The sequence below is a fragment of the Spodoptera frugiperda genome, chromosome 26, assembly GCF_023101765.2.
Source record: "Spodoptera frugiperda isolate SF20-4 chromosome 26, AGI-APGP_CSIRO_Sfru_2.0, whole genome shotgun sequence".
Taxonomy (NCBI): Eukaryota; Metazoa; Arthropoda; class Insecta; order Lepidoptera; family Noctuidae; genus Spodoptera; species Spodoptera frugiperda.
The window spans coordinates 8,054,781-8,077,247 of record NC_064237.1 but is presented as its reverse complement, the minus strand read 5'-3'; the positions used below and the strand labels follow the sequence as shown (position 1 = coordinate 8,077,247).

Here is a 22,467-nt window from a genome sequence, read left to right as displayed (position 1 = left end):
TAAAATCAAACCACGACAAATATTTTTATGAGATGTTCAAAACGTCGTCAGTAGCGCCATATTTGACAGATGACATATGACATTTCAACTTGTAGCTCGCGTTCCATTTCAATATTTTGTCGTGACAACCACGGCAATATTTTCTCTTTCTCTTTCTAACACTTATAAATTCTAATACTCTATTTCTTTTACACATTTTGCATGACACATATTTTTAGCAATAATCAAAGTAGTTTCCATGAAATTCGTAATACGATTCTACGTTTACGTCAAAAAGTGAATATATTATTGACCTTGTTCGCGGAACATACAGACTGGTTTGTGTTGTGTTGAAAAAAAGTAGTTTTAATATTAGTTATTTCTGTGAGATCAAACAGGACATTACAGCGAGAACAAAAACACAAGGTGAGTTTTTAAATATCCCTAAATATTCACGCCTAGCTTTCTCTTTTATTTATTTTTTATTTTTAAATAATTTTAAGTCGATTTCCTCGATTGCGCTAAACACGGATGTGTTAGAATTAGAGCTTTAATTCACAAAGAGTAAGGCCGACCTACGATGACGTATTGGAAGTTCGGAATGGTTTATCTGCTTAATTATTTATCGTTAATAAAACTATTTGACCTTAGAACTTTAAATCACGGCTACATAGCCCATGGACAGGTAAATGACTCAATATAATTGTTACTCAGAGCCTATCTAATGTATGTTGTAAAGCCTAGGTTCAAGGATTTTTATTGTTTTTTAATTTCAACCTACATGCTAACATGGTATTACATAGTTACTAGGTATATTATGTATGAATACCTATTTTTGATGTACATTTGTTATGTTACAATCTAAATTACCTTTTGCTTTTCCGTAGACACTATACTATTGAGTTTAAACTACCATATCTGTTATTCTTCAAGTAGGCATTGTGTACAAACATGAAATAAAATTTTATTATCTTCTTTGGTCTATTGCAATGCATAGGGTTTTGTTATTGCATACTTATACATATATAGTCAGCACAGCTATTTACTATTCAAATAAGAAAATAAAGATTCACATACTTCAGTGATTGTAGTTAGGTAATTATCATACTAAATTATAATTATAGTCTTTAACCAACCCACATCTTTTGTAACCATTGACCAGTTCAGTAGCCAACCAATGGTCACTGTGTCTGTACTGAGTCAATTTTATTTTGTTTACTCTCATAACTAGTAGGTAAATTACTGTTCCGACTATATGTACATACAAAAAAATTTACCTATTTCACAATAATCAGAATGATATCAGTGTATGAGGAAAACCTAACAAAAACTGTGGGAAGATCCAAAGAATGTAAACAAAAAGTAGTAATGTGTTTTTTTTTATCTCAGTGTTGTAAAACCCACATCTTGAATCACTAAATATTAGTTTAAACAGTACAAGCGAAACATCTTTAAATATTGTAAAAAAAAAGTTATTGTATAAGTAACTATTGTTTAACTGCTTCAACCGGTCAACTTGTATGATGATGAACAGATGCACGAATGTTATGGAAGCTAAACAATTACTTAATAATTTATGGAACTATAATAGTATAGGTAGAGCTGAGATTTTGCTTGTTTAACTAAAAGAACATGGTTTATTCTCATACATTAATGGAGAAATGCTCTACTAGTTTTGTACTCATATACTCTGAGTTAGTTTGAGTGAGTCGAATCATTATCTTTGTGTCAGATAGTACATTTATCTAAGAAGGCTACAAGCTATGAAACATCAGGCTATGATCAATATGAGCTGAGCAGCGGATGAAACTGCCAAGTGACTAGTTTGTTTAAAAAGAAAATAAAACATTATAGCTAAAGAAGTTATTTAGGATTCCTCTCTGCAGTATGTGTCCTATAGAATAAAGATATGTATTTATATACATGTATCTTATGTACATAGGTATCTATAGTATAACAGTTGAGACTAATAAGGAAATCCGTACATTCTTGAGGTACAACTGAGATTGGTCCATCCTGTCATTACATATAGCTATTTGCTATACTTCGTATATGTATTGTGATCCAATTGTAGTGTCAGGGGATTTGTAGATGGTGAATAACAAATCTATTAATAAATTTTTACTATGAGAGATAGAAATTGAACACATTCTATGTGAAAAATTTCACCAGGATTCTATCAACAAATGATGTTGGTAATAAGAAAAGAAATTCAATTTAGTTAATGGGAGAGCATTTATTTGTTATTTGGTTTTTTAGAAAGAAATATAACTTAGCCAAGAGGTAGAACCAGAAAAGTTTTTATAGTTGAAATACAAGATCTGATTCTGGTTGTCTTATACAATGTGATAGGGGTGAAACTTCTAACCCGTTAAGGCTAAGTACTATATCTAATTTTATCGACAAAAAAAATAATAATATGGGGAATTGAACCCCCTCCCCCTGAAAATTATGGCTATTTTATTTTATTTTTTTTACTTTATGTGATATCAAAGGTTGTATGCGTCGTAGAAACAACAAAAAAACGACAAACGGTTGCTAATAACCTTAGTTAACTAATTCATTACTTTTTTCATATGTTTGATAATGTTTTGGTGAGAAAAAAAATCATTTCTGAATTATTTTTACCGAAAAAATCGCAATCTATCTATACATATAATAAAATCGTAGAAAAGTGCTGTCTGTACATTGAAAATAAAAATAAAAAAAATAGCAGGGGTTATTGTTATGTCGATGTCGAACCCAAAAATGTAATTAACTTTTTTTTTGTCTGTTTGTCTGTTTGTCTGTTTGTCTGTGCGCGCTAATCTCAGAAACGGCTGATCCGAGTTGGATGCGGTTTTCACGAATATATTGTGGGATGCTTAAATTTACATTTAGTGTTTGTTTCATGTCAATCGGTTCATAAATAAAAAAGTTATGTCAAATTAAAGAATCACGTCGAACATTCTATGCTTATACCATTAATCTCCGCAACTATTTGACGGATTTGGTTGAAATTTGGTACAGATATAGTTTAGAACCTTAGAAAGGACATAGATATATTTTTATTTCAAAAATCAAAAAATAAAAATAAGAAATAAATTATTTATAAATAATTCTATGTCGATCGTTACACGACTTCGGTTCATGTTATTGTTTTAATTCATCGAAAAAAAGTAAATAAATAGTAAAAAGGTATGAAAAAAATAATATCAATATAATAAAACATTTAGTACAAAGAAAATGCTCTAACGGAGTATAGATAATTCTATGTCGATCGTTACACGACTTCGGTTCATGTTATTGTTTTAATTCATCGAAAAAAGTAAATAAATAGTAAAAAGGTATGAAAAAAATAATATCAATATAATTAAACTTTTAGTACAAAGAAAATGCCCGAACGGAGTATAAATAAATAATCCAAGTTGTCTTTATCCTCGATAGATGGCGTTGGGATCGAAATAGATCGCGCTATGGTTTCGTTACATTCATTTGGTTGGGTATCGGCCGAGCGCTTCGGTACTATCGTAGAAAAAGTGTATTATCAGTCGTATGATTATTTGTCTGTAGTGGTCCTGCTGTTTCGTATATTCTAAATTGGTTTCGTTGTATTTGTCAATTAATAAGTTTATTTGTTGGGTTTTCCTGGTTTTTTGGTTAAACTATTTAACGTAGGTTTAGTTTGATATCGATTATTAGTAGTTACTGTAGTTAGTTTTTTTAATAAAATTGTAAGTCTAATTTATAAATTAATTAGATTAGATTTAAGTCGTTTCTTTTAAATTATTTAGTTTAAGCTTGGTTATTATAGCATAGAGGATAGGTTGTAGTAATATAGTTTCTTTTTTAATTGTTATAAATTCGTAATTCGTAGCTTTCTTTAGTTTTAAGTTAGTTTAAGTCCGTTTTTAAACTATTTTTTCAATGCCCTAAGTGAGTATACATCTATTAAATTCAAACGCAGAGCTCATTATGTTGATTTTTGAAGAGTTCCCTGGAATATCTTCCACATCTCATTTTTGAAGAGATCCCGCGAGATCGGGAACTATGTGGTTAAAACCAAAAATTTGCCGGAAGTCACTATTCCACGCGAACGAAGTCGCGGGCAAAAGCTAGTTTACAATATTTTCAATTGGCAGTTGAACCCCCTATATTATTTTTTTGTCGATAAAATTAGATGTAGTACTCAGCCTTAACGGGTTAGAAGTTCCAACCCTATCACATTTATATAAGATGAATGTGATACAATCTCAGGTGATATCCCCAATGAATAAGCCCATTAAAATCACTGTATTAACCCACCCGCATTAAGCAAGCGTGGTGATTAATGCAAACCTTCTACGTGCGAGAAGAGGCAGTTGGTCAACACTGGCCACTTACAGGCTGTTGATGTGTGATGATGTGCTTTTAGGCACCTTATTTAGTTATTTATTTTTTTGGCGTCGGCTCTCTCTGAGCAGTTAGGCACGCGCATCGCGCGGCAACCCTCTGTAACCTGGCGCCCTAGGCACTTACTTAGTTTGTCTTAGGGATAATACGGCTCTGCAGGGAATCCAGGAGTCGCTGCTTCCATTCCCGGGTCAGGCAAATTATTATAGGCAGCTAGTGCAATAGCATTGAAAATGACACCTGGCATAGGGCAATATGTTAACTCAGGACTAGCGCAATGAAGGAGACCCTTTTGCCTGCTCCTTCGAAGCATAAAAATCTGCCCACCATTACCAAGACTAATGAAGAAACCTACCCATGCGTAACGGTCGCGTTTGCAACCACTACTCTAATAATGATTCATACTTTATGTGCATTCAGTCATTTATTCAAAGAAAAACTGCCTAGACAAATAATCCATCGGCAACCACTACGCTTCCTAGTCATAATTAAATTATTCATCATAACATAGTTAAATATTTACGTAAATGAAGTCTTGATGCGTCAGTTTAAACGTGATAAGCTCAAAAACTGCTGTTTGTGACGACTTTTGTGCTTTCATGAGAATCGCTGCGTGCAAAGAGGTTTCCGATGACTAGGTACTTAGTAGATAATTAAATAATTACTCATATAATAAAATTATTCATAATAATTTAATTATTGTGTTAATTGCCTATTTATAATTCCTATTAAATAGCCATATTTTAAAGGCTATCAATAAGGTAAATTAAACAATATAGTATTTAATTGTAATAAAATTAGTCAGACTTGTTTTTCCTTTCCTTAAATAATAATGTGTCATGTATGTCATTTTCCTTTTAAGTAGGTACCTACAAAAGTTCTAACGTCATCTAACTTGTAGCCTATAGATATCTACATGATGTTTGAATGAAAATTACCCACATAGTAAATCAGGCCTTCATTCTTGGTAAATCTCGAAACCTCGATGTAAATGTACTTATAGGTTCGACTTAACCTTTTTTTTCCTAACAAAGTTTTTTTTTAATGTAATAAGCTAGTAAACGAGCAGACAGATCACCTGATGGAAAGCAATCGCCGCCGCCCATGGACACTTGAAACACCAGTGGCGTTACAAGTGCGTAGCTGATCTTTTGGGGCTAACCCCCATGAATTTAAGGATTGTTAAGGAATCAGGGATTGGGAAGGGCGGTAATTGGGCCTCCGGTAACCTCACTCACACAACGAAATAGTTATAACGCAAACATTGTTTCACATCGGTTTTCTGTGAGGCTTTTTTTTTCAGGGGGGAAAATCATCCAATGACTTCTCTCGCCAGGGCAAAGCGAGAGGGAGTGTCAGACTCTTACTGACTAAAAACCACCCCGTTCCTACTCCTGCTTGTCGAGCCGGAGCCCCGGTAAACCCGCTAGGTAGTCCGCAGCTCCGGATTAAGCATCAGCCCTACTGGGCCCCATCTGTGGTGGTCTGATGGCTCTTTGAGGCGCGCGCGGAACGCAACGCGCCGCACGCACGGGTCTGGTTCTGGTCGGGCGGCGAGCTACCCTTGCTCGCCGTCCGCAGACCCGCACTTACGGTGGCCGGAGATCGTCACGCGATCCCCGACGCCCGGAATGTCTTTCGCGTCGGCTGGGGCGTGAGGAAGTTCGTTCCCTCACGCGTCCCGCCTCCTCCTTAGCTAGCATGACTGCTTCGCAGAAGGAGGAGACGGCATCCCAGTCCCCCTCGCTCCGTACCATGGCCTGAACCAAAGCCGGACGCGAGAGGTCGCCGTCGCCGATCACTTCCCTGAGGGCACGGCGGTGTTCAGCCCACGCAGGGCAAACCGCAACCGTGTGTTCCACCGTGTCCTCCGGGCGGTCTTCGCAGTGATGACACCCGGGTGTTTCCTCCCGCCCAATCAAAAACAGGAACCTACCGAAACTCCCATGTCCGGCAAGCACCTGCGTCAGGCGGTAGGTGAGGACACCATGGCGCCTCTCTAGCCACTCCTCAAAGAGGGGACTTACCTCTGCAATTTCTGTAAGGCTGAGGCTCTATCGGAGTGATACCACGGTCACTCCGATCGAGCCGACCCATTCGTGCCGAAGCATGGCTATCCCACACTTACAAGTACTAAGTACTGGGAAAATATTAATCTCCCTGTTTTGCTATCAATGAACACCAATCATTGAGGTTACTGCGTTCAATAAAAAGGTTATCAACAATGTTACATAATAATACGAAGAAATAAAAACATGGTGATACATTGCGGGCTATAAAAACGTCTGGCTTGTGTGAAGGAACACTTCCTCTGTAGTCTACTAGGTCTGAGGCTACACACGCCCGACGGTACAATTATGGCGTTATGCCAACGTCAGCTTGCTAATATCAGCACAGAGTTGAATGGTTATAAGTCACGTTTTACCAAAATGTTCAGAATCTAGCGCAATATTCTACAATGGCTGCGAACGATAGCTAGGGGACAATTGCGGAAGTTTATACTTTATAGCGACAACGTTACACTTAGCTAATACAATTTTTACTCGGAAATCCGCAGCGGTTACGTTTGTCATACGCGCAGTTTGAAACCCAATAAGTGTCGAGCGTAAGTTCACTCGATAACCGATAAACTGCGCCCTATATTCTCGCTAATAGTTTATTTACGTACCTAGATTAAACGTTAACGTAAACTTACATGTTTTGAGTTCTGCGGATTCTTATCGTATTGTTTTGACCATAAAATCAAATGAAACCAACTTTAAAAGGCCTGGAACTAATTTCTTAAAGAAAAACGGTATCGTAACTGCTATTTTCTCAACTCAAAATGTTTTCAAATCATGTAGAAGTAAACTGATTTATTTAATGTAACATTTTACCTTACCTACTTAAAAACTGTTTCAAAGAAGCTTAAATACTATATTTGCGTAAATATCAACATTTATAATTACATGCCAATCCTTTGTCTGTTTGTGGTAGAGATAGGACGCAAAGGTCAATCAGACAGATTACAAAACTTGATAACAGGGTAAACTCTATAAATCGTACCGAGTCGACCTCAATTCATTGAATGTCAACGGCCGTCTGTGTTTTCGGACCAAAGTAATGTTACATACTTCACGGAAAATAGCCTGTTCATGGACTCATAACATCTTATTACTGGGATGTTAATAAAAATAAGAAAACGTTTAAAGACGCCAAAGAACCGGAATTTCATTTTTGGTATTTGATAGATATAACTAAAGAGAAAGATTTGAGTCTAGAAATACCAGTGTAATAACTATGCAGATTTTATCAATGAAGATTATCCTCATTTCGATTAAAACAGTAAGCGAATCCACAACTTCCACAAGACAGGTATAGATGTAGGTATCTGTTTAGTTAGGTATCAATCTACCGAAACCAATTAGACAGACATTACCTAGATCGGCAGTTAGATAGACAATTTTAGGCTATCTAACAAATTAGATGACGTAAAAGACCTAACCTAAGTTTCTATATTTATCATAGCATGACGCGATATTTAATGTCTTATAAATTAAATAGTTTTAGGACACACTGCGCTATTATATTTGTAAAATTAATCTAGAAACTCTCCTAGAACCTTCTTTTTTTTTATTTCAGCCTCTATCTCAAGTTGCTTTTGGTTTCTCCCGCCTGTGGTCTTCATATCACTGATTCCCTTTTCTCTTCATATCGTTCCTAACACACTTTCTTTTGTTAAGATCCACATTTCAAATTAACATTCGGTTTGTCACACGGTTTCCATCCATTTACCTAATAAACATTACATAAAAAATAACAATTAGTTCCCTCATGTTCACGTCTTAGGTGATGCGATTTTTTTTAAAGTCGGTATGTATGTAGCATACGTAAACTAATTGGCCATAAATAGAACAATCGCGCTTTATCACAGAATGACCCGTCTCAAGGACATCTGTGTCATCTGATCACATCGTCGTTTACACTAGGTAGAAGGAACCGGTTATTTTCTGAGTCTAATGGAAAATAACAATAATAAATTGCTCAAAATAATGGAAGGACATGCTGCTGCATGCATCCCAACTGCATAGACAATCAGTAGGGCAATTAACAGAGTTATTCAATCGTGAGATAGTGAAGAAGTTGTATTTTCAATTACGTTTTCCTCATAACATGCAATAAGAATATTTTTTAATAAATAAGTAGGTACCTAAATTAAACTGATTGGTCAATATCTACTGAACACTTAGCACATGATTGTATGTATTCTACGTATAAGCGCCTCTATAATATAAATGGTGCAGACAACCATAAAAATAGAGCATTTATGGGTGATAAGTGAATTATGCTTGTCCCTCGATATCCCCGATCTACATTTGGCTTTACTCCAACCAATATAATCACGTCTTCATCCGACGGAATTCTTGTAATTCGCACTTTTCTAAATACGATTGTCTGGACGGTCTCGCAGTTTTTGATTTATCGTGGAACATAATTTACGAACGCGCCACAGCGGTGAAATTAGATTTTCGATTGAATTCGATTTTGACCTCAGCGTGGTCCATAGTCCACAACTTTCGTTCTTGTTTTTCCCGAAACGCTTGAAAAATCTGACCTACCAAACTGCCACTTCCTTAATACTTGATAAGGGTCGTGAATCCATTATTTTATGACCTTCCAAATCTCAAGGTTTTCTGTTGTTTGATGGATTGCTATTGCTTCTGAGCTTATAATCAAAATGTGAAGCAGTTTGGCCTAAATTGCAGAAACTATTATTTATAATTAGACCTTCATATAAAAGTTCAATTGATTGATTGCGGTTTATTCGAAGTACAAACACGAAAATAGGTTGGTATTAACAACACCGCATTATATTGGTTTTGGTCATTTCTATAGCCCGATCGATAATACCAAAAGTTATACAATATTCATTGTACTTACACATGTAAATGGTTGAAGTTTTGACATTAATTGCCATAATTTCAAGAATAATCGACACACCCTAGACATAATGGAAGAGAATTTATTCGTTAGAAAAGAAATTTTCTTATTAAGACCTACATAAATTAAATATTAATTATCTTAAGTAGAAAATGTATTACATTTAATAGGTGTGTAATATTTTACAGAAAATTAAGTTTTTAATCTTATAAATCCGATTAAATTGTTAATTCATCTAGCATGCGTCAAAGTCATGCAGTGTTAGTGTTCTTGTTTCCCATGCATGTTAGTTCGCACACGCACAAGTTTCTGTCTACATACTAGTTTCTGTCAGCAGCTTCGCTTGCCTCATTAAGAAAAATAACCCTCAGTGATATTTTAGACTATCCTGTCCTGTGTCTTCAATTTCGGATTCACTTGAAACAATTTTGGCATGTTTGAATGCCTATAGATAAATTGCATATCTATGTATAGAAAATCCACTGTTATTATTACGATGGATGTTAGCAATAAATACTTATGATCTCATTTAAGAATTACCCGTCTTATCAGCCATTCGACGTAATACAAAGTAAACAGATGTTTCTCAGTAGTGGTTAAACTTTTATAATCGCTGGACTGGTTTGTGCGCATTATTTCTATAGAAACCAGGACCAGAACGGGAGTACTGTGAGTTACCATTTGTATTGTTACCATTTAATCTCAGGTACTGGCGTTATTGAAAAGCTTTAAATTCGTACTGCGAGAATAAATCGGTGTGTCGTGTATAAGCTTAGGTTGGCGGGATCGAAAATCTGCTCAAACCGCACGTGATACCACCTCGGTAGCATTTTTATCTGGCATCACCGTCGCCGCGAGCATGAAGTGTGAACACCGGAGATTTCCGCCGATATAAATCCCGGTACGCGACACCCTTACTTTACACCGTCGCATCCCCAGTGCAATCCGTGAATTTATGGAGTGGAAGCCGCCGGTAGTGCATCGCGTCTGGAATTTGAACGCGCCAAATCTTGCTACCAACAACGTCGAACTCTTAACGCGAACCGTCACGTAGCCCTGTCTATGTATTCACAGGTTTGACACTGCCTGCGACGTCACGTTTTCCTTGTTTCTGTCGTGGTCTCTGATTCGGTTACTTCCTTTATGTACGAATTTACCATTCCTCGCCAGGACAAGTAGACATCCATAATTTTTATTCGATTACTCGACATAACCGCTGCTGTTAAAGTGGCATTTCGGGGATTATTTAAGATGGTGTTTGTAACGTCGTTGTGAGCTGTATGTGACGTGAAGGATTAGAAAGCTATTAAATAGACAATAGGAGTAAGAGGAATGCTAGTGGACGACAGAAACGCGGAGGTGACAGGCGGGCCGTTAACATGGCCGTTACAGGCTCAAGTGATATATGAGCTGCGAAGTGGCTTGGTGCCGCTGTCACTTCGCGTTTCGCCGCCGCTTCGCTCTTGCAAAAAGATAAAAAGGATTCCGAAATACGATTCACAAGTGGGCTGCCGGAAATGGGCAGAAAGTTACCGAGCACGGCTTTATGTCGGGCAATATATCTCTCGTATCGCTATCCAATTTCTGCTCTATGGCATGTAATATCCCTCTAGGGAAGCTTTAATTTGAAACTCCTTTTAATCAACACCATTCATTCTAACCTCGATTTAGTGGGTCTTTAAAGGCCTAAAGGTTTTTCTTTCCTTTGTGCTTGTTACTTTACCATGCGTCAGATGGTTTAGGGGAAGGAAAACCTTTGTTTGGGACCAATATTATGTTCATGTGAAGGGTCTTGCTAATAACATCTCAGTGTAATGATTTTTCCGAACTGCAAATAACTGGAATATTCTTAAATTTCCTGTAATGATTCGTAATTACCCTTCGTTTATGTGATTAAAATGACTAAGAATGAGTAATATTTAATTTTCTTAAAAAGGAAACACTCCGCTCTCAATTGATTTTTCCTTATAGTTTATTCAGCCTGTACTTACTATAGATGAACTAAGGTGTAAGTTGCGTGACTGGCCCGACCGCCGACCTCCAACCTTCATTGACCTGCGACATTGAGCCGCACCCTGTGGCTCTATTCCTGTCACTTCACCCACGGATTTTATTTCCATCGCAAGTTCTTTTAGTCATCACATTTTAAGATACTTCAATTATTGCCACTTTAAGGTTTTTTTTAATGGACTTAGATAGTATCCAATTTAAATGTGTTATTTATAAAAATATAGATAATAGCAAGGTTATTACTGACATAGTTTATGATGTTACTAGTGATTCTGATTTTAATGAGTCTGAGAAGCGTCGAAATTCGTCTAATGAGATACAGATAAAGATGTCTGTATAAAACAAAAACCACTATAGCGACAACATTGTAAATAATCGACGTAATATATTCCAAAACGTTGGTACACGTGCAAAAAGCAATTCAAATTCAATTTGGAAAACGCGCGCTATTCGTGAACTATGTAGTCCTGAAAGGAATTAAATATTCTAAGTCGATCTACAGAGTACACAAACGCGGCGCTCCCACTAACTGGATCTGTCGCTTCTCCTGTTTTCAATAAAGAGAAACAACTTGTGTCATATCCGCAAAACGTTTACTTACATAGTGGAGCGCAGTAGTTGGTAACGAGGTTATACGAAACAGTTTCGGGCGAAATTGCTCGGGGAATGTAGCTAGGTGTCATAAAGTTTCAGCAAAGCTGTCGGACAGACGTGTGCAGCGTTGAAATACACGTGTCGAAGCTGTTTCAACTTGCTTACGTTTCAACGGAATACAGTGCCGCTGGTACTAAGTGTTCCACTAATGAAGAGTTGCCGTGTTGCGCTCGCAAAAACCTAATATCCAATATGTGTTGCTGTACATTTTTGCTTATTTTATTGCATTTCTGGTATTTGAACTCACACTTGTTTTTGTTCTTTGCAGGTTGATCATGGATTGGAAGACGGTGATCTGCGCTTTTGCATTAGTTTACTATGCTGATGGGTTCTCAAGTAAGCATTTATTTTGTTACTATATTCGGCTATACCTTTTTGAACATTAAATTTATTAACCTTCTGCAAAATCGAAATATAGATTTTGACAACCACATACCAGAACGTGCAGCATCAATATAAACATTTCCTGTTATTACATACATGCGCTATATAATCGGCCTTCAACCTTCGTGTCTGCGTAGTAAGGTGTCACTTGATATCATGTCTTTAAACGATGTTCAGTATCTCGCGATGTTTGACAGCAGTACAGTTTTTCTGAAAGCACGTACGCACAGCCCCGAAATTGCCAAGATATGGCTCGATTCCATTACCTAATGCTGGCGTAAACCGAGCATCAGACTTGTGGAGCTACAAAACAATGAGTTATGATCTTACCCGTGATGCCCTTTTTATTTGTGTATATTATTGCATGTAAAGTAGGCAATGGAATATTTTATTTCAGGGAAAATGACTTTTGTTCGTTAGCTTGAAATGTTTTATGTAACATTTCTTTTTGCGGTTTTGTTTATTTTGGCAGACACGCCTGACGGAAAAATGCGGTATTCGTATCAGCGGTATGATAGCACTAGAAATAAAAATGATGTTAATTGTTTGTGTTATCACAACTATTATAAATACATATATGTAGACCACAAGTGGTTAATGTTCCGCTTTATGCCATAAGTACCTACACCTATTTGTTTTTATTTTGGAAACGTTGAAATAAACCATAACAATGATAAATAGCATCCCATTATAAATTAAGGCATAAACTGCGGAAAATCTTGCGTTGAACCTCATTATTATTTCAAAGCAACGACTTTATTATCTACACGCGGTTTCGCCTCACAAGGAATATGATATGAATCTAGAAAGACTAGAACTTCCGCTTTTACAATCCGCTTTAAGACAACTGCAGTTGTCCCGTTTTCAAGTGATTAAAGTCGCGTCTGGGAATTCAAGTGAACTTGCGAGTCTGAATTGAAAAGTTTTTTAAACTACTTTCTAATATTCTGTTTCCCATTTCTAGAAAATCCGGAAAACTTCTACCATTCTGGTATTACGTTAGATACGTATGAAAACTTTCCGATGCGATGTTTGTTCGAAATTTTCGTTCCCTTCTGTATTGTTCGATAAAGTGCCCGTCTGCCCTATACCTGTACTACAAAAAACGTATTATGATAGAGTACATAAAACCTACGTAGTGGAAAACAATTCGATGGCAAAGTTTTTCGGTTCGGTAGGCTTTTATTACGTGTGATATTGACTCTCGAAGACGACGGCGAGTCCAATCTAAGTATATAATCTTGTATATGCAAATGATCCCTATTCCCTTACAACCGAATTCTTTACCCGGTCACGCCTTTTGGGTTATAAAAGGGCGAAATTCTCGTAGACACAGCGGAATAAAATATATTCATACGATATTATATGGAGTTTTTTTTTTTTCATTTTCAAACACGTTTCACCTATCCAAATCCCTTTTATTATTCGAGTAAACGGCATGAAACGATTGTAACGTGGCGTACTCTGTAGATAATGCCTTTAAGTATGTAGAAAAAAGTATTTATGTCCTGGAAAAAAGTTATTATTTAGGTACTGTTACGTTAGAAGAACATGGACCATTTCTTCGTTAATTTAGGGACATTGTAAAGATAATTCAGTAAATTGTGTCCGTTCTTCCGTTCTAAGTGCCATGTATTGCCAACAAAATTAATGTTTTTGTCAAAGTTTTTCCCTAAAATACAATAATTCTCCGTATCAGTTCGTGCGTAAACCAGAAACAAATTACGCAAAAAGTTTTAATTCAAAGAAGAGTGGACGTTGCCAAAAATACACCATGTTATACCTCGTCTCCCATAAGATACCCGATATATCTTTCCTGCTTCTTTGAAATTTGAAATGTGACTAACCTTGAATGTGTAACGTAGGGCAATGATCCAGTAACCATAAGATTATACGACTATAAACAAACACTGCTTGCCAGAGACAGGTATTTTTGTATAAAAAAATATCGTGCAGATATTTAATTTAGAAGGTCGTTAAAAATCTTGATCCTGACCAATTTACTGATGAATCCATGCACTGCTTAAAGTACAGTCGAAAACTCGTTAATTTTAAAAGCCACAATATTTGAGTTAAACTTCCAATAGGACTTGAAAATTCCATTATAGACAATATAGAAGAAAAAACGAGCCTATTTATTCTGTGATTTCTCCTAAAATCCCAAGATAATTTACTTTAATGTTTTTTTTTCGCTTGTTCCAGAATATGGACGAACCTGCAAGGATATCGGATGCCTCAACAGCGAGGTGTGCGTGCTGGCCGAGGACCCGTGTACCTTCGGTCACACCAGCAACTGCGGCACATACCCGACCTGCAAGAAGAAGTCTCAAGTAGAGGGTAAGCACTTTTTAATAGATCCCTTGATTTCATATAATTGAGACCTTCAGATTATGAGTAAATCAGCCTGTTTTTCGTTTTAATTTACTTTAAGCTACAATTCCGTAACCTTTGTTTTAGGATCGCACGTGGAACCAGCCAAGCCACCTGCACCCAAGCCTCCTACAAGAGACTTCGACAGTCCTCCAAACTACAACCCACCTGCCCCTCCCCCAAGTGATACGTCCAGCGGTGGCCATTCACCTTACGGAGGCAATTCGCCCTATGGAGGGAACTCACATAGCGGTGGCAACTCACCCTATGGTGGAAGCTCACCCTACGGCGGAAACTCACCTTACGGAGGAAACTCACCCTACGGCGGGAACTCACCCTATGGTGGCAGTTCACCATATGGAGGCAGTTCTCCCTACGGCGGCGGAAGCAATAATCGCGGAGGATCACCTTATGGCGGTAGTTCACCTTATGGAGGAAACTCGCCTTACGGCGGCTCTTCTGGTGGTGGTAGCAACCCATATGGGGGTAGCAACCCATATGGAGGCTCGCACTCTAGCTCCGGCGGCTTCGGCAGCGGTGGTAGCGGCAGCCCCATCGACAGTATTCTGAACACTTTGAACAAATACGCCAACGGCGGAGGCGGCAGCGCTGGAGGCAGTAACGGCGGCGGTCTATCCAATGTCTTTGGAAACCTTCTCGGTAATTTATCAAAGAACGGAGGTTTATCCAACTTTTTCAACACTAGGCCGATCATGGAGAATCCAAATTACTCCTCGTACAGTTCGAATTCGAGGAGTTCTAACCCCCAATCTTACCCATCAGGATCTCAGCCCGCGTATCAGCCACCGACTCAGAACAAGAATTACGGACAAAGTTATGCGCACCATAACGCGGCGACCACCCGCAAGCCCGTCCACTATGGATGGAACGTTAGGTAAAATGATTTCCAAGTCATTGTAGTTTTCGAGTGGCGCCTCTGGTTACTTTCTTTGCCCTGCACAAGCATTGCTTACAAATCCTTTGCACATACATATTAATTTCCGTTAGCTTTGTTACTAATTTACTTTGCCAATTATTTTCCGCTGCACAGTAACTTTGTATTTAAAATTCGTGCAAACCTAATTTTACTGCAATTTTTAACAATTAATTCTATTATAAGAACAAATTATCATATACACTGAAGGAACAAATCATTCAGAACTAATAATCACAATTAATGTCACAGAACAAAGAAATGGTAAATGCATACTCATATTTGTAAATAGACAATGAATCTCAGAAATATGTACCTATGCCTATATACTGTAAATATGGTGGAGGCTAATTTCTTCTGATTGACAGGACAGCCAGATTTTCCAGATAACTTGGTTTAACAAAACATTGCATGAATAAACTGGAGTATCGGTGAGGTATGATTGTACCCATCTCTATGAGGCTGTAACTTGTTACATTGTAATTCTACGTATAGGATATACGCACATATTTTTAATTTTGCTGTATGATCTGTATTTTTCGCGCTAAGCTATTAATATAAGAATACTCATGTATATTTAATTTATTGCTGATTCGAATAGAAAAAGTTTTGTTGGGTTACAATCGGAAACTTTATCTACTAAAAATATTTGTCATGCAACTCCTAAACGCCTGTACCGTTTTTAATAAGATTTTTTACTCCAAAGTTTGTACCCAACAAAGAGCTTTCTACATCAGATCTACTCATTACGCATCACAAATATAAGTGCCATTTCTAATACTGTTATATTGTATTTCCTTTCAGTGTGACAGTGGTCTTGACGTACCTGATACAGCAATATATCCAGAGTATGATTCGTAATTAATTATATTTCTTTGTTTAACTTTTAAGTATATAACATATAATGTTTTAAGAGGTTCAGTGTTGTTAAACATGTATTTTTAAATAAGCTTTTAAATGAATACATATTCATGTTGTTGAGTGCTACTGATATACGTCAATTTATATAAAACACTTGTTAAATGAATTGATTGATCGTCTTATGTCGCTTTGGCGTTCAACGGGTAAAGCATTTGTGATAAACATTTATCTATGAAAGCAGTAACATTTAAACATAGACGTTTATTTAAGACATACTAGAGATGTATTTAAAACTTTATGTATATTTACAATAAAACACATTTTCCAATGTTGTATATTTATATTGATTAAAAAATATTATAACCTTTACATGTATAAGTCCAAGTCCATAATATACGACAAGAATTCGTCTTCGAGTATTTAAAATGTACTAGAAATTAAACCAATTGAAAATTAAATCTATGGAATGTATAGAGCACATAATTAAATTTAATTATAAACCTAAAACCCATAATGATTCCAATAAATATTACATAAAGAAATAAATTATCTATTACTAGAATTCACGAAAAATTTATATTAAATATTATTATTAAGTCAAAATGCACGAGGACCGTCCACAACAGGGAATTGACTTTAGGTATATTCTGGAAACTTCCATGGACTGTTCCAGAAACTCTGTCTTCAGAATCTTCGTCGGACCGCAAAGCGAGCGACGTGACAACATCTACTAACACTTACTAAGTTACCATTATATAAGAATATTGTTCCAAATAAATTCTACCAGGCACCAAGTGCTATAAAAATCCGTTAAAATATATTCTATTTTCCCACCAATAATCTCAAATAAAAATACTTTTAGAAACTGTACATTGTACGGTACAAAATGAGGGGCCGAAACCCGTTCACGCAATCATATAAAAAAATCGTAATCAGACTTTTTATTGTTTTGTTTAGCAGCGCTTTAGCAAACAAAAGTGTATATATGTATACATCTGTGCTTGCTATGCCGAATAAGTGAACGGGTTGTTTATCTAAAATCTAAAGGTCCCTGAACAGCGCGGTACTAAATTTCTTTACAGTTTTGTCCGATAAAAATACTCAGACACACATTTCAAAAATAGTACCGTAATAAAGACCTATCTTGAGAATGTTACGAAGTTCGTAGTCATAATTATTTTATAACAACTACGTGCATTGCATTAATTAGGAACGAATCACGATGCAAATATAAACATTTTTACTATGTATATTTTGAATAATATAAATACATTTCTGTATAGAAAAACCCAGAGCTATCAATATGTTTACAGCACAACTATAACCAATATGTTCCAAGAATGTTATCTCAAAAGATAAATGAATGTCATTAAAATATCGAGTCTTGCAACATGCATGAATATTTAACGTCGTGTTTTGTTCCTAACAACAGTTGTACAGTACATTTGTTGAGAAATATTGTTATAAACTATGAAATAACACTTATATTCGAATTGAGCTAACCATGATCTGAGGTACTATATTAAAATTATTAAATTAATTGCTTACAACATTTTGTTTTGTTTCAATTTCTTTGTTACCCTTACTGGGTCTTTTACTTCTATGTAACTTGTTCAGAATGATTCCTATTAGAAGGAAGGCGAGCCAAACACCGTACCAATAGTGGTATACGGATGAATAGTATATCCAAATCCGATCGAATGTGAGGAGAAGGAATGCGGCGGCTTGGTACGACTCCGAATGTGAACGCAGGAACCACATTATGAAGCCGAGGATTTTCTTTTTCTGTAATGAAAAAATGTTGTTTGTCAGCAATGTTCTAAGGGAGATAGTCACTTATATTTATATCGGAACTAGCTTCTGTCAGCGACTTCGCCCGCGTTCTAGTGGGATAAAAAATGGCCTATGAAAATTATGCCACACCATAATCTATCCCTGTTCCAAATTTAGTCGCGATCCCTTCAGCCATTTTAACGTGTAATAGTAACAAACAAACAAACACAAAAACTCGCACATGTATAATATTAGTAGGATTTTGGCTTTTGTTGCTTTAATCGTGTGGCAACATTTATTTATTATGAATAATGTGCTTTGCGCGTTGTCACGAACTGCTTTGCGCAAATGGCGTGTAGGTATGTACCTAAGTAAAAAATACTCGCACGCAGTTTGTCAAGTGACCAACACTAAAATAAGTATTATCCTCGCAAAAAGAAAGTTTAACTTAAATACAGGATAAATTACAAATATGCAGGCCTTAAATTACGAGCAATAGCAAGTTAAGAAAATATATTCTCACCTGTCCTGTAGCATCTTTATAATAGAGCTTGTAGTAAATGTCTTCAGCCATCACATAGAATGGACAGAAATAAATACAGAAGAAGTAACCGGCGTGGTATCCATGCCAGATCACAGACACGAACAATGCTGCATGGATCCTGAAATGTAAAGAATAAAATTATAAATAATTGGTATTTGGGCATACATATCTATATTAAAAGATACCTGAAAAATCTGATAGCTGTTGATGAAGCGAAAGAGATACGTAAGAATCGTAGCGATTGGTGTTCCATAATCCCTGTCTACCCCCTTGGGCGACAGGCATAAGCTTATGTGTTTATGTAGATATCGAAAAATATGAATGCAAAAGTTTATAAAAATGGATGGAAGTCTGTTTCTCTGTGACACAGAAACAATTGAATTAATTTCGATGATATTTTTATAGAGATGATTAGCCTAGAAAAAGGTAAGGTTCTCATAAAATATGTTAACCCAGAAAAATACATAATCACAGCTAGTTAGAAATACAAAAATAAGCACAATCTTCTACTTAAGATACTTACTTCAAAGGCTTCACAGGGAATCTCTTGTACACCACCATGGCTACCCAGTATTGCACAGCCTTGTTCCATACTTTCATAGAATCTCGCAAAGTGACCACTGTCTCACATCCCCACACATCCATTGACTCGACTGTGTTGAAATCATATTGACAATTCTTTGCTTCTTCCTCCGACCTATAAGTACATGGATACTTTAAAAGATTGTTTATGTAAGTAATATAGTTTATTTGTCTATAAATGGATTTTAAAGGAATAAAATTATGTTTATTGTTTACAAGGACATTGATTCTATTGTATGTTAATTTAACAAATAAATTATGAAGCATAATAAAAATGAATATGTAATGTATGTGTATAAAACCTGTTTTTGGGTCAGTGTTATTGGGATAATAATTACAAAATAATCACAAGTTTTTAAAATAAGAAGTCCTTCAGAATCGAAAAGTAATGGAGAGAACTGAGGACTTAGTACAAGTTTGTTTTACATTTAACGAGAGCGCACTCGGCGCTCTGATTGGTTTGAACATTCGAACCGGCTAATCAGAGCTTCTTACACACTCTTGTTTAGTTTTCGTTCAACGTAAAGCAAGCTTGTACTAAGGGTACTGATCCATACTCCCAAATAAAATTAATAAAGGCTCGTATACAATACAGGTAACAAGATAAATGATTAGCTTACATCTGCTTCAACTTTAAATAGCCAATGGTAGGTCCATGGCCTGTCCTATTCTTGCCCTGTACAGGATAAGCTCCCAAGCCAGCCGAAGTGCACACACTCTCAGCCAAAGTCATCCCAGAGTATATGCGCTGACGAAACGCCGCGAACAACGCCCATGGGTACAGCATTCGGTACACAAAGTTTCTATTATTATGGTCTTCTGTTAAAATGTACTGAAAAAGAAAATACACAATTATTTCATTGTGGTATTGATGCCGTGTGTAAATTAAATATTGGTATTCATAATAAAACTTAAAAACTACTTTGAAATTCAAGAATAAGTATAAATGGATAGTGAAAATCATAATACAGAGTATACTTGACTCTGTATTATCATCAGTATATTTATCAAAGAATAGAAACACTGATGGACAACTCAGTATATGCCTGCCTATAGCAATATATTTATACATCAGATATGGCTCAGACAAAGAAACAGCTAAATGTCCATGACAGATCGCTGTGTTATGCGAAATAAAAAATAAAATTATTGTTATCAGTAGTACTAAAAAACTAATTACAAATTAAAACTTATTCTTGAAAATCATAGTTGTCAAGTAGACTCTATATTATAATGTTTAGTAATGTTGCTAATAATGCTATAATACAAGTAGGTATTTAGATTAGTTTGCTTCAATGTATAAAATTATGATGATGTATGATTAATAAGCAAAATTAATCAACAATGATGACAATAAAAGATTTAATATGATTAGAAGCATGCTTACCTCTAGGGGCCAAACGTTAGATAAAGCCAAGTACAGTGACACATAGAGAGGAACCATTCTCATGGTGTTGATGGTAAAGCCAAAACAATCAACGTACTTGCTATAAGGTAGATGGAAGTAGTCGTCAAAAGTCCGGTATCTGTAGTAGGGGCCTAGAACATGAGAAATGTATTAAAATTAAAACAAATTGCCCCTATTGCATCATTTAGACTCTGTGTCTATTTTAACATAAATGACCTAATTAATAACTACTAATAGATTTTCTAGAATGTTTTACCGGTGGGCAAGACTAGAATTTTTAATAGCTAGACATGGCTTTCCATGGCATAGCCCTGGATTAATAAAAGGGATCATTATTTTATTACAAATTTCGTGAGACATACTAAATTAATTATTAAGCTATTGGCTTTCTCACATAACTGTGCACAGTAGCAGTGCTTCATCATAAGTAACAGAATGCTGCTCACGAATATGAGCCTCTAGCATGGCTTGAAACTAGTTGAGTTGCTCATCAAACAGTTACATGAGTAAGCCAATAACACAATAATAACTAAAGGGATCATTTGTAGTAACTATAATAAAAAAAGCAACCATATCAATTTACCTGTAAGAAGTCCAATATAATTGAAAGAGTAGTGGAATAAATCTTGGAAATCAGGATTAATAATCTCAAGAAAGTCGTCATCTTTAACTTTTTCTTCTTTATTCTCTTCTTTGTTTTCATTCTTTTTAGCTTTTCCTACAGCTAGCCAGGAGCCATTAATTTCAAATGCGACTCCTACTACTCGGAGAACTATTATCATTTCAATGAGGTTTGTTTGTCCTGAAGATAGTGGAAAGCCGAATTTATCAGCGAGCCGAAAGAAGAATAGATATCCAAACATCAAAAAGAAAGTCACTACATGGCAGTATCTGAAAAAAAAATTAAAAAGAAAATTAAATGAGAATTAAGAAGAAATTATGATTTAACAGAGATTAACATGACAGATAAATTATAGTACTACATGTATTGATGTATATAAATAAAATATTACACAGCGGTCAAAGGTAAAAGATTAAATAAAATTAATGAGGAAAATTTTAGATTGAACTATAGGACTCACCTAACAGTCGCCACTTTTATAGCGATAATTCCCATAAATGCGGACAGAATAGGATGAAGAGCACTGTACCCAGAAACAATAATTATGAGCAGTAAACCAAGAATACTGCCAGCCCATTTCTTAGCCTGAACCGTTTTCAAAGCCCGGTAACGAGGCCCTACTCCTATACAAAACAGCAACAATGATAAATAAATAATATCATTTCTGTTCTTTGTAATAAAAGAAAACATTTTTCTGATTTAATTGTATCAGAACGGACAAGAATTTCAGTCAAGACTCAGAAATAAAACAACTTTCGGTCACGACATCAAGAACAACAACAACGCAACGCAAACGCAAGAAACCAATGACGCTAATGACAATTTATTGACAGTCTGTCTGACATTCACATGACATAGTTTGTCAAAACAAAACGTCGACGTTGAGAAATAAATGAAAAAGAAAAAAGTAGGTTTATAAACTAAACATCAAACAATATTTTTAAAGTTAGTTAAAAGTTATAATTGTTAAACCAAAGTTATGTTTGACATTGAATTAAAATAATAAATCTTTCTATTTTCATTTCCGACCGATGCTGTCAAATATGGATGACGAT

General features: G+C 35.8%; 2 protein-coding genes across 6 annotated transcripts; one reads left to right on the top strand and one right to left on the bottom strand.

The window, feature by feature from the left end:
- Positions 1 to 238: 238 nt before the first annotated feature.
- LOC118264642 (keratin, type I cytoskeletal 9-like) lies at positions 239 to 16,812 on the top strand. Of its 5 annotated transcripts, XM_050705007.1 has the most exons (6): positions 239 to 405; positions 12,203 to 12,270; positions 14,521 to 14,655; positions 14,776 to 15,348; positions 15,472 to 15,583; positions 16,427 to 16,812. In XM_050705007.1, the coding sequence occupies exons 2-6, from the start codon at positions 12,210 to 12,212 to the stop codon at positions 16,485 to 16,487; spliced, it is 942 nt and encodes a 313-aa protein (XP_050560964.1). In that variant the 5' UTR covers positions 239 to 405; positions 12,203 to 12,209; the 3' UTR covers positions 16,488 to 16,812. The 5 variants fall into 5 exon arrangements, with proteins under 5 accessions (XP_050560964.1, XP_050560961.1, XP_050560963.1 ...); XM_050705004.1 differs by having other exon boundaries at positions 14,776 to 15,583; XM_050705005.1 differs by lacking the exon at positions 239 to 405 and adding an exon at positions 9,855 to 9,939 and having other exon boundaries at positions 14,776 to 15,583.
- On the bottom strand, positions 16,804 to 22,225 carry LOC118264641 (lysophospholipid acyltransferase 7). Its single transcript, XM_035577220.2, has 7 exons — positions 21,873 to 22,225; positions 21,374 to 21,681; positions 20,770 to 20,921; positions 20,003 to 20,214; positions 19,324 to 19,497; positions 18,780 to 18,918; positions 16,804 to 18,268 (listed from the first exon to the last, which is right to left on the bottom strand). The coding sequence occupies exons 1-7, from the start codon at positions 22,100 to 22,102 to the stop codon at positions 18,020 to 18,022; spliced, it is 1,464 nt and encodes a 487-aa protein (XP_035433113.1). The 5' UTR covers positions 22,103 to 22,225; the 3' UTR covers positions 16,804 to 18,019.
- Positions 22,226 to 22,467: the final 242 nt, after the last annotated feature.

Excerpts from the sequence above, each read along its gene's own strand:
- LOC118264642 (XM_050705004.1), top strand. The coding sequence starts at position 12,210 with ATGGATTGGAAGACGGTGATCTGCGCTTTTGCATTAGTTTACTATGCT. Across the intron at positions 12,271-14,520 it reads CTATGCTGATGGGTTCTCAA|AATATGGACGAACCTGCAAG; the intron begins GTAAGCATTTAT and ends CGCTTGTTCCAG. Across the intron at positions 14,656-14,775 it reads GAAGAAGTCTCAAGTAGAGG|GATCGCACGTGGAACCAGCC; the intron begins GTAAGCACTTTT and ends CCTTTGTTTTAG.
- LOC118264641 (XM_035577220.2), bottom strand. The coding sequence starts at position 22,102 with ATGTTTTCTTTTATTACAAAGAACAGAAATGATATTATTTATTTATCA. Across the intron at positions 21,682-21,872 it reads ATAAAAGTGGCGACTGTTAG|ATACTGCCATGTAGTGACTT; the intron begins GTGAGTCCTATA and ends TTTTTTTTTCAG. Across the intron at positions 18,919-19,323 it reads TTCCCTGTGAAGCCTTTGAA|GATCCATGCAGCATTGTTCG; the intron begins GTAAGTATCTTA and ends TTTACATTTCAG.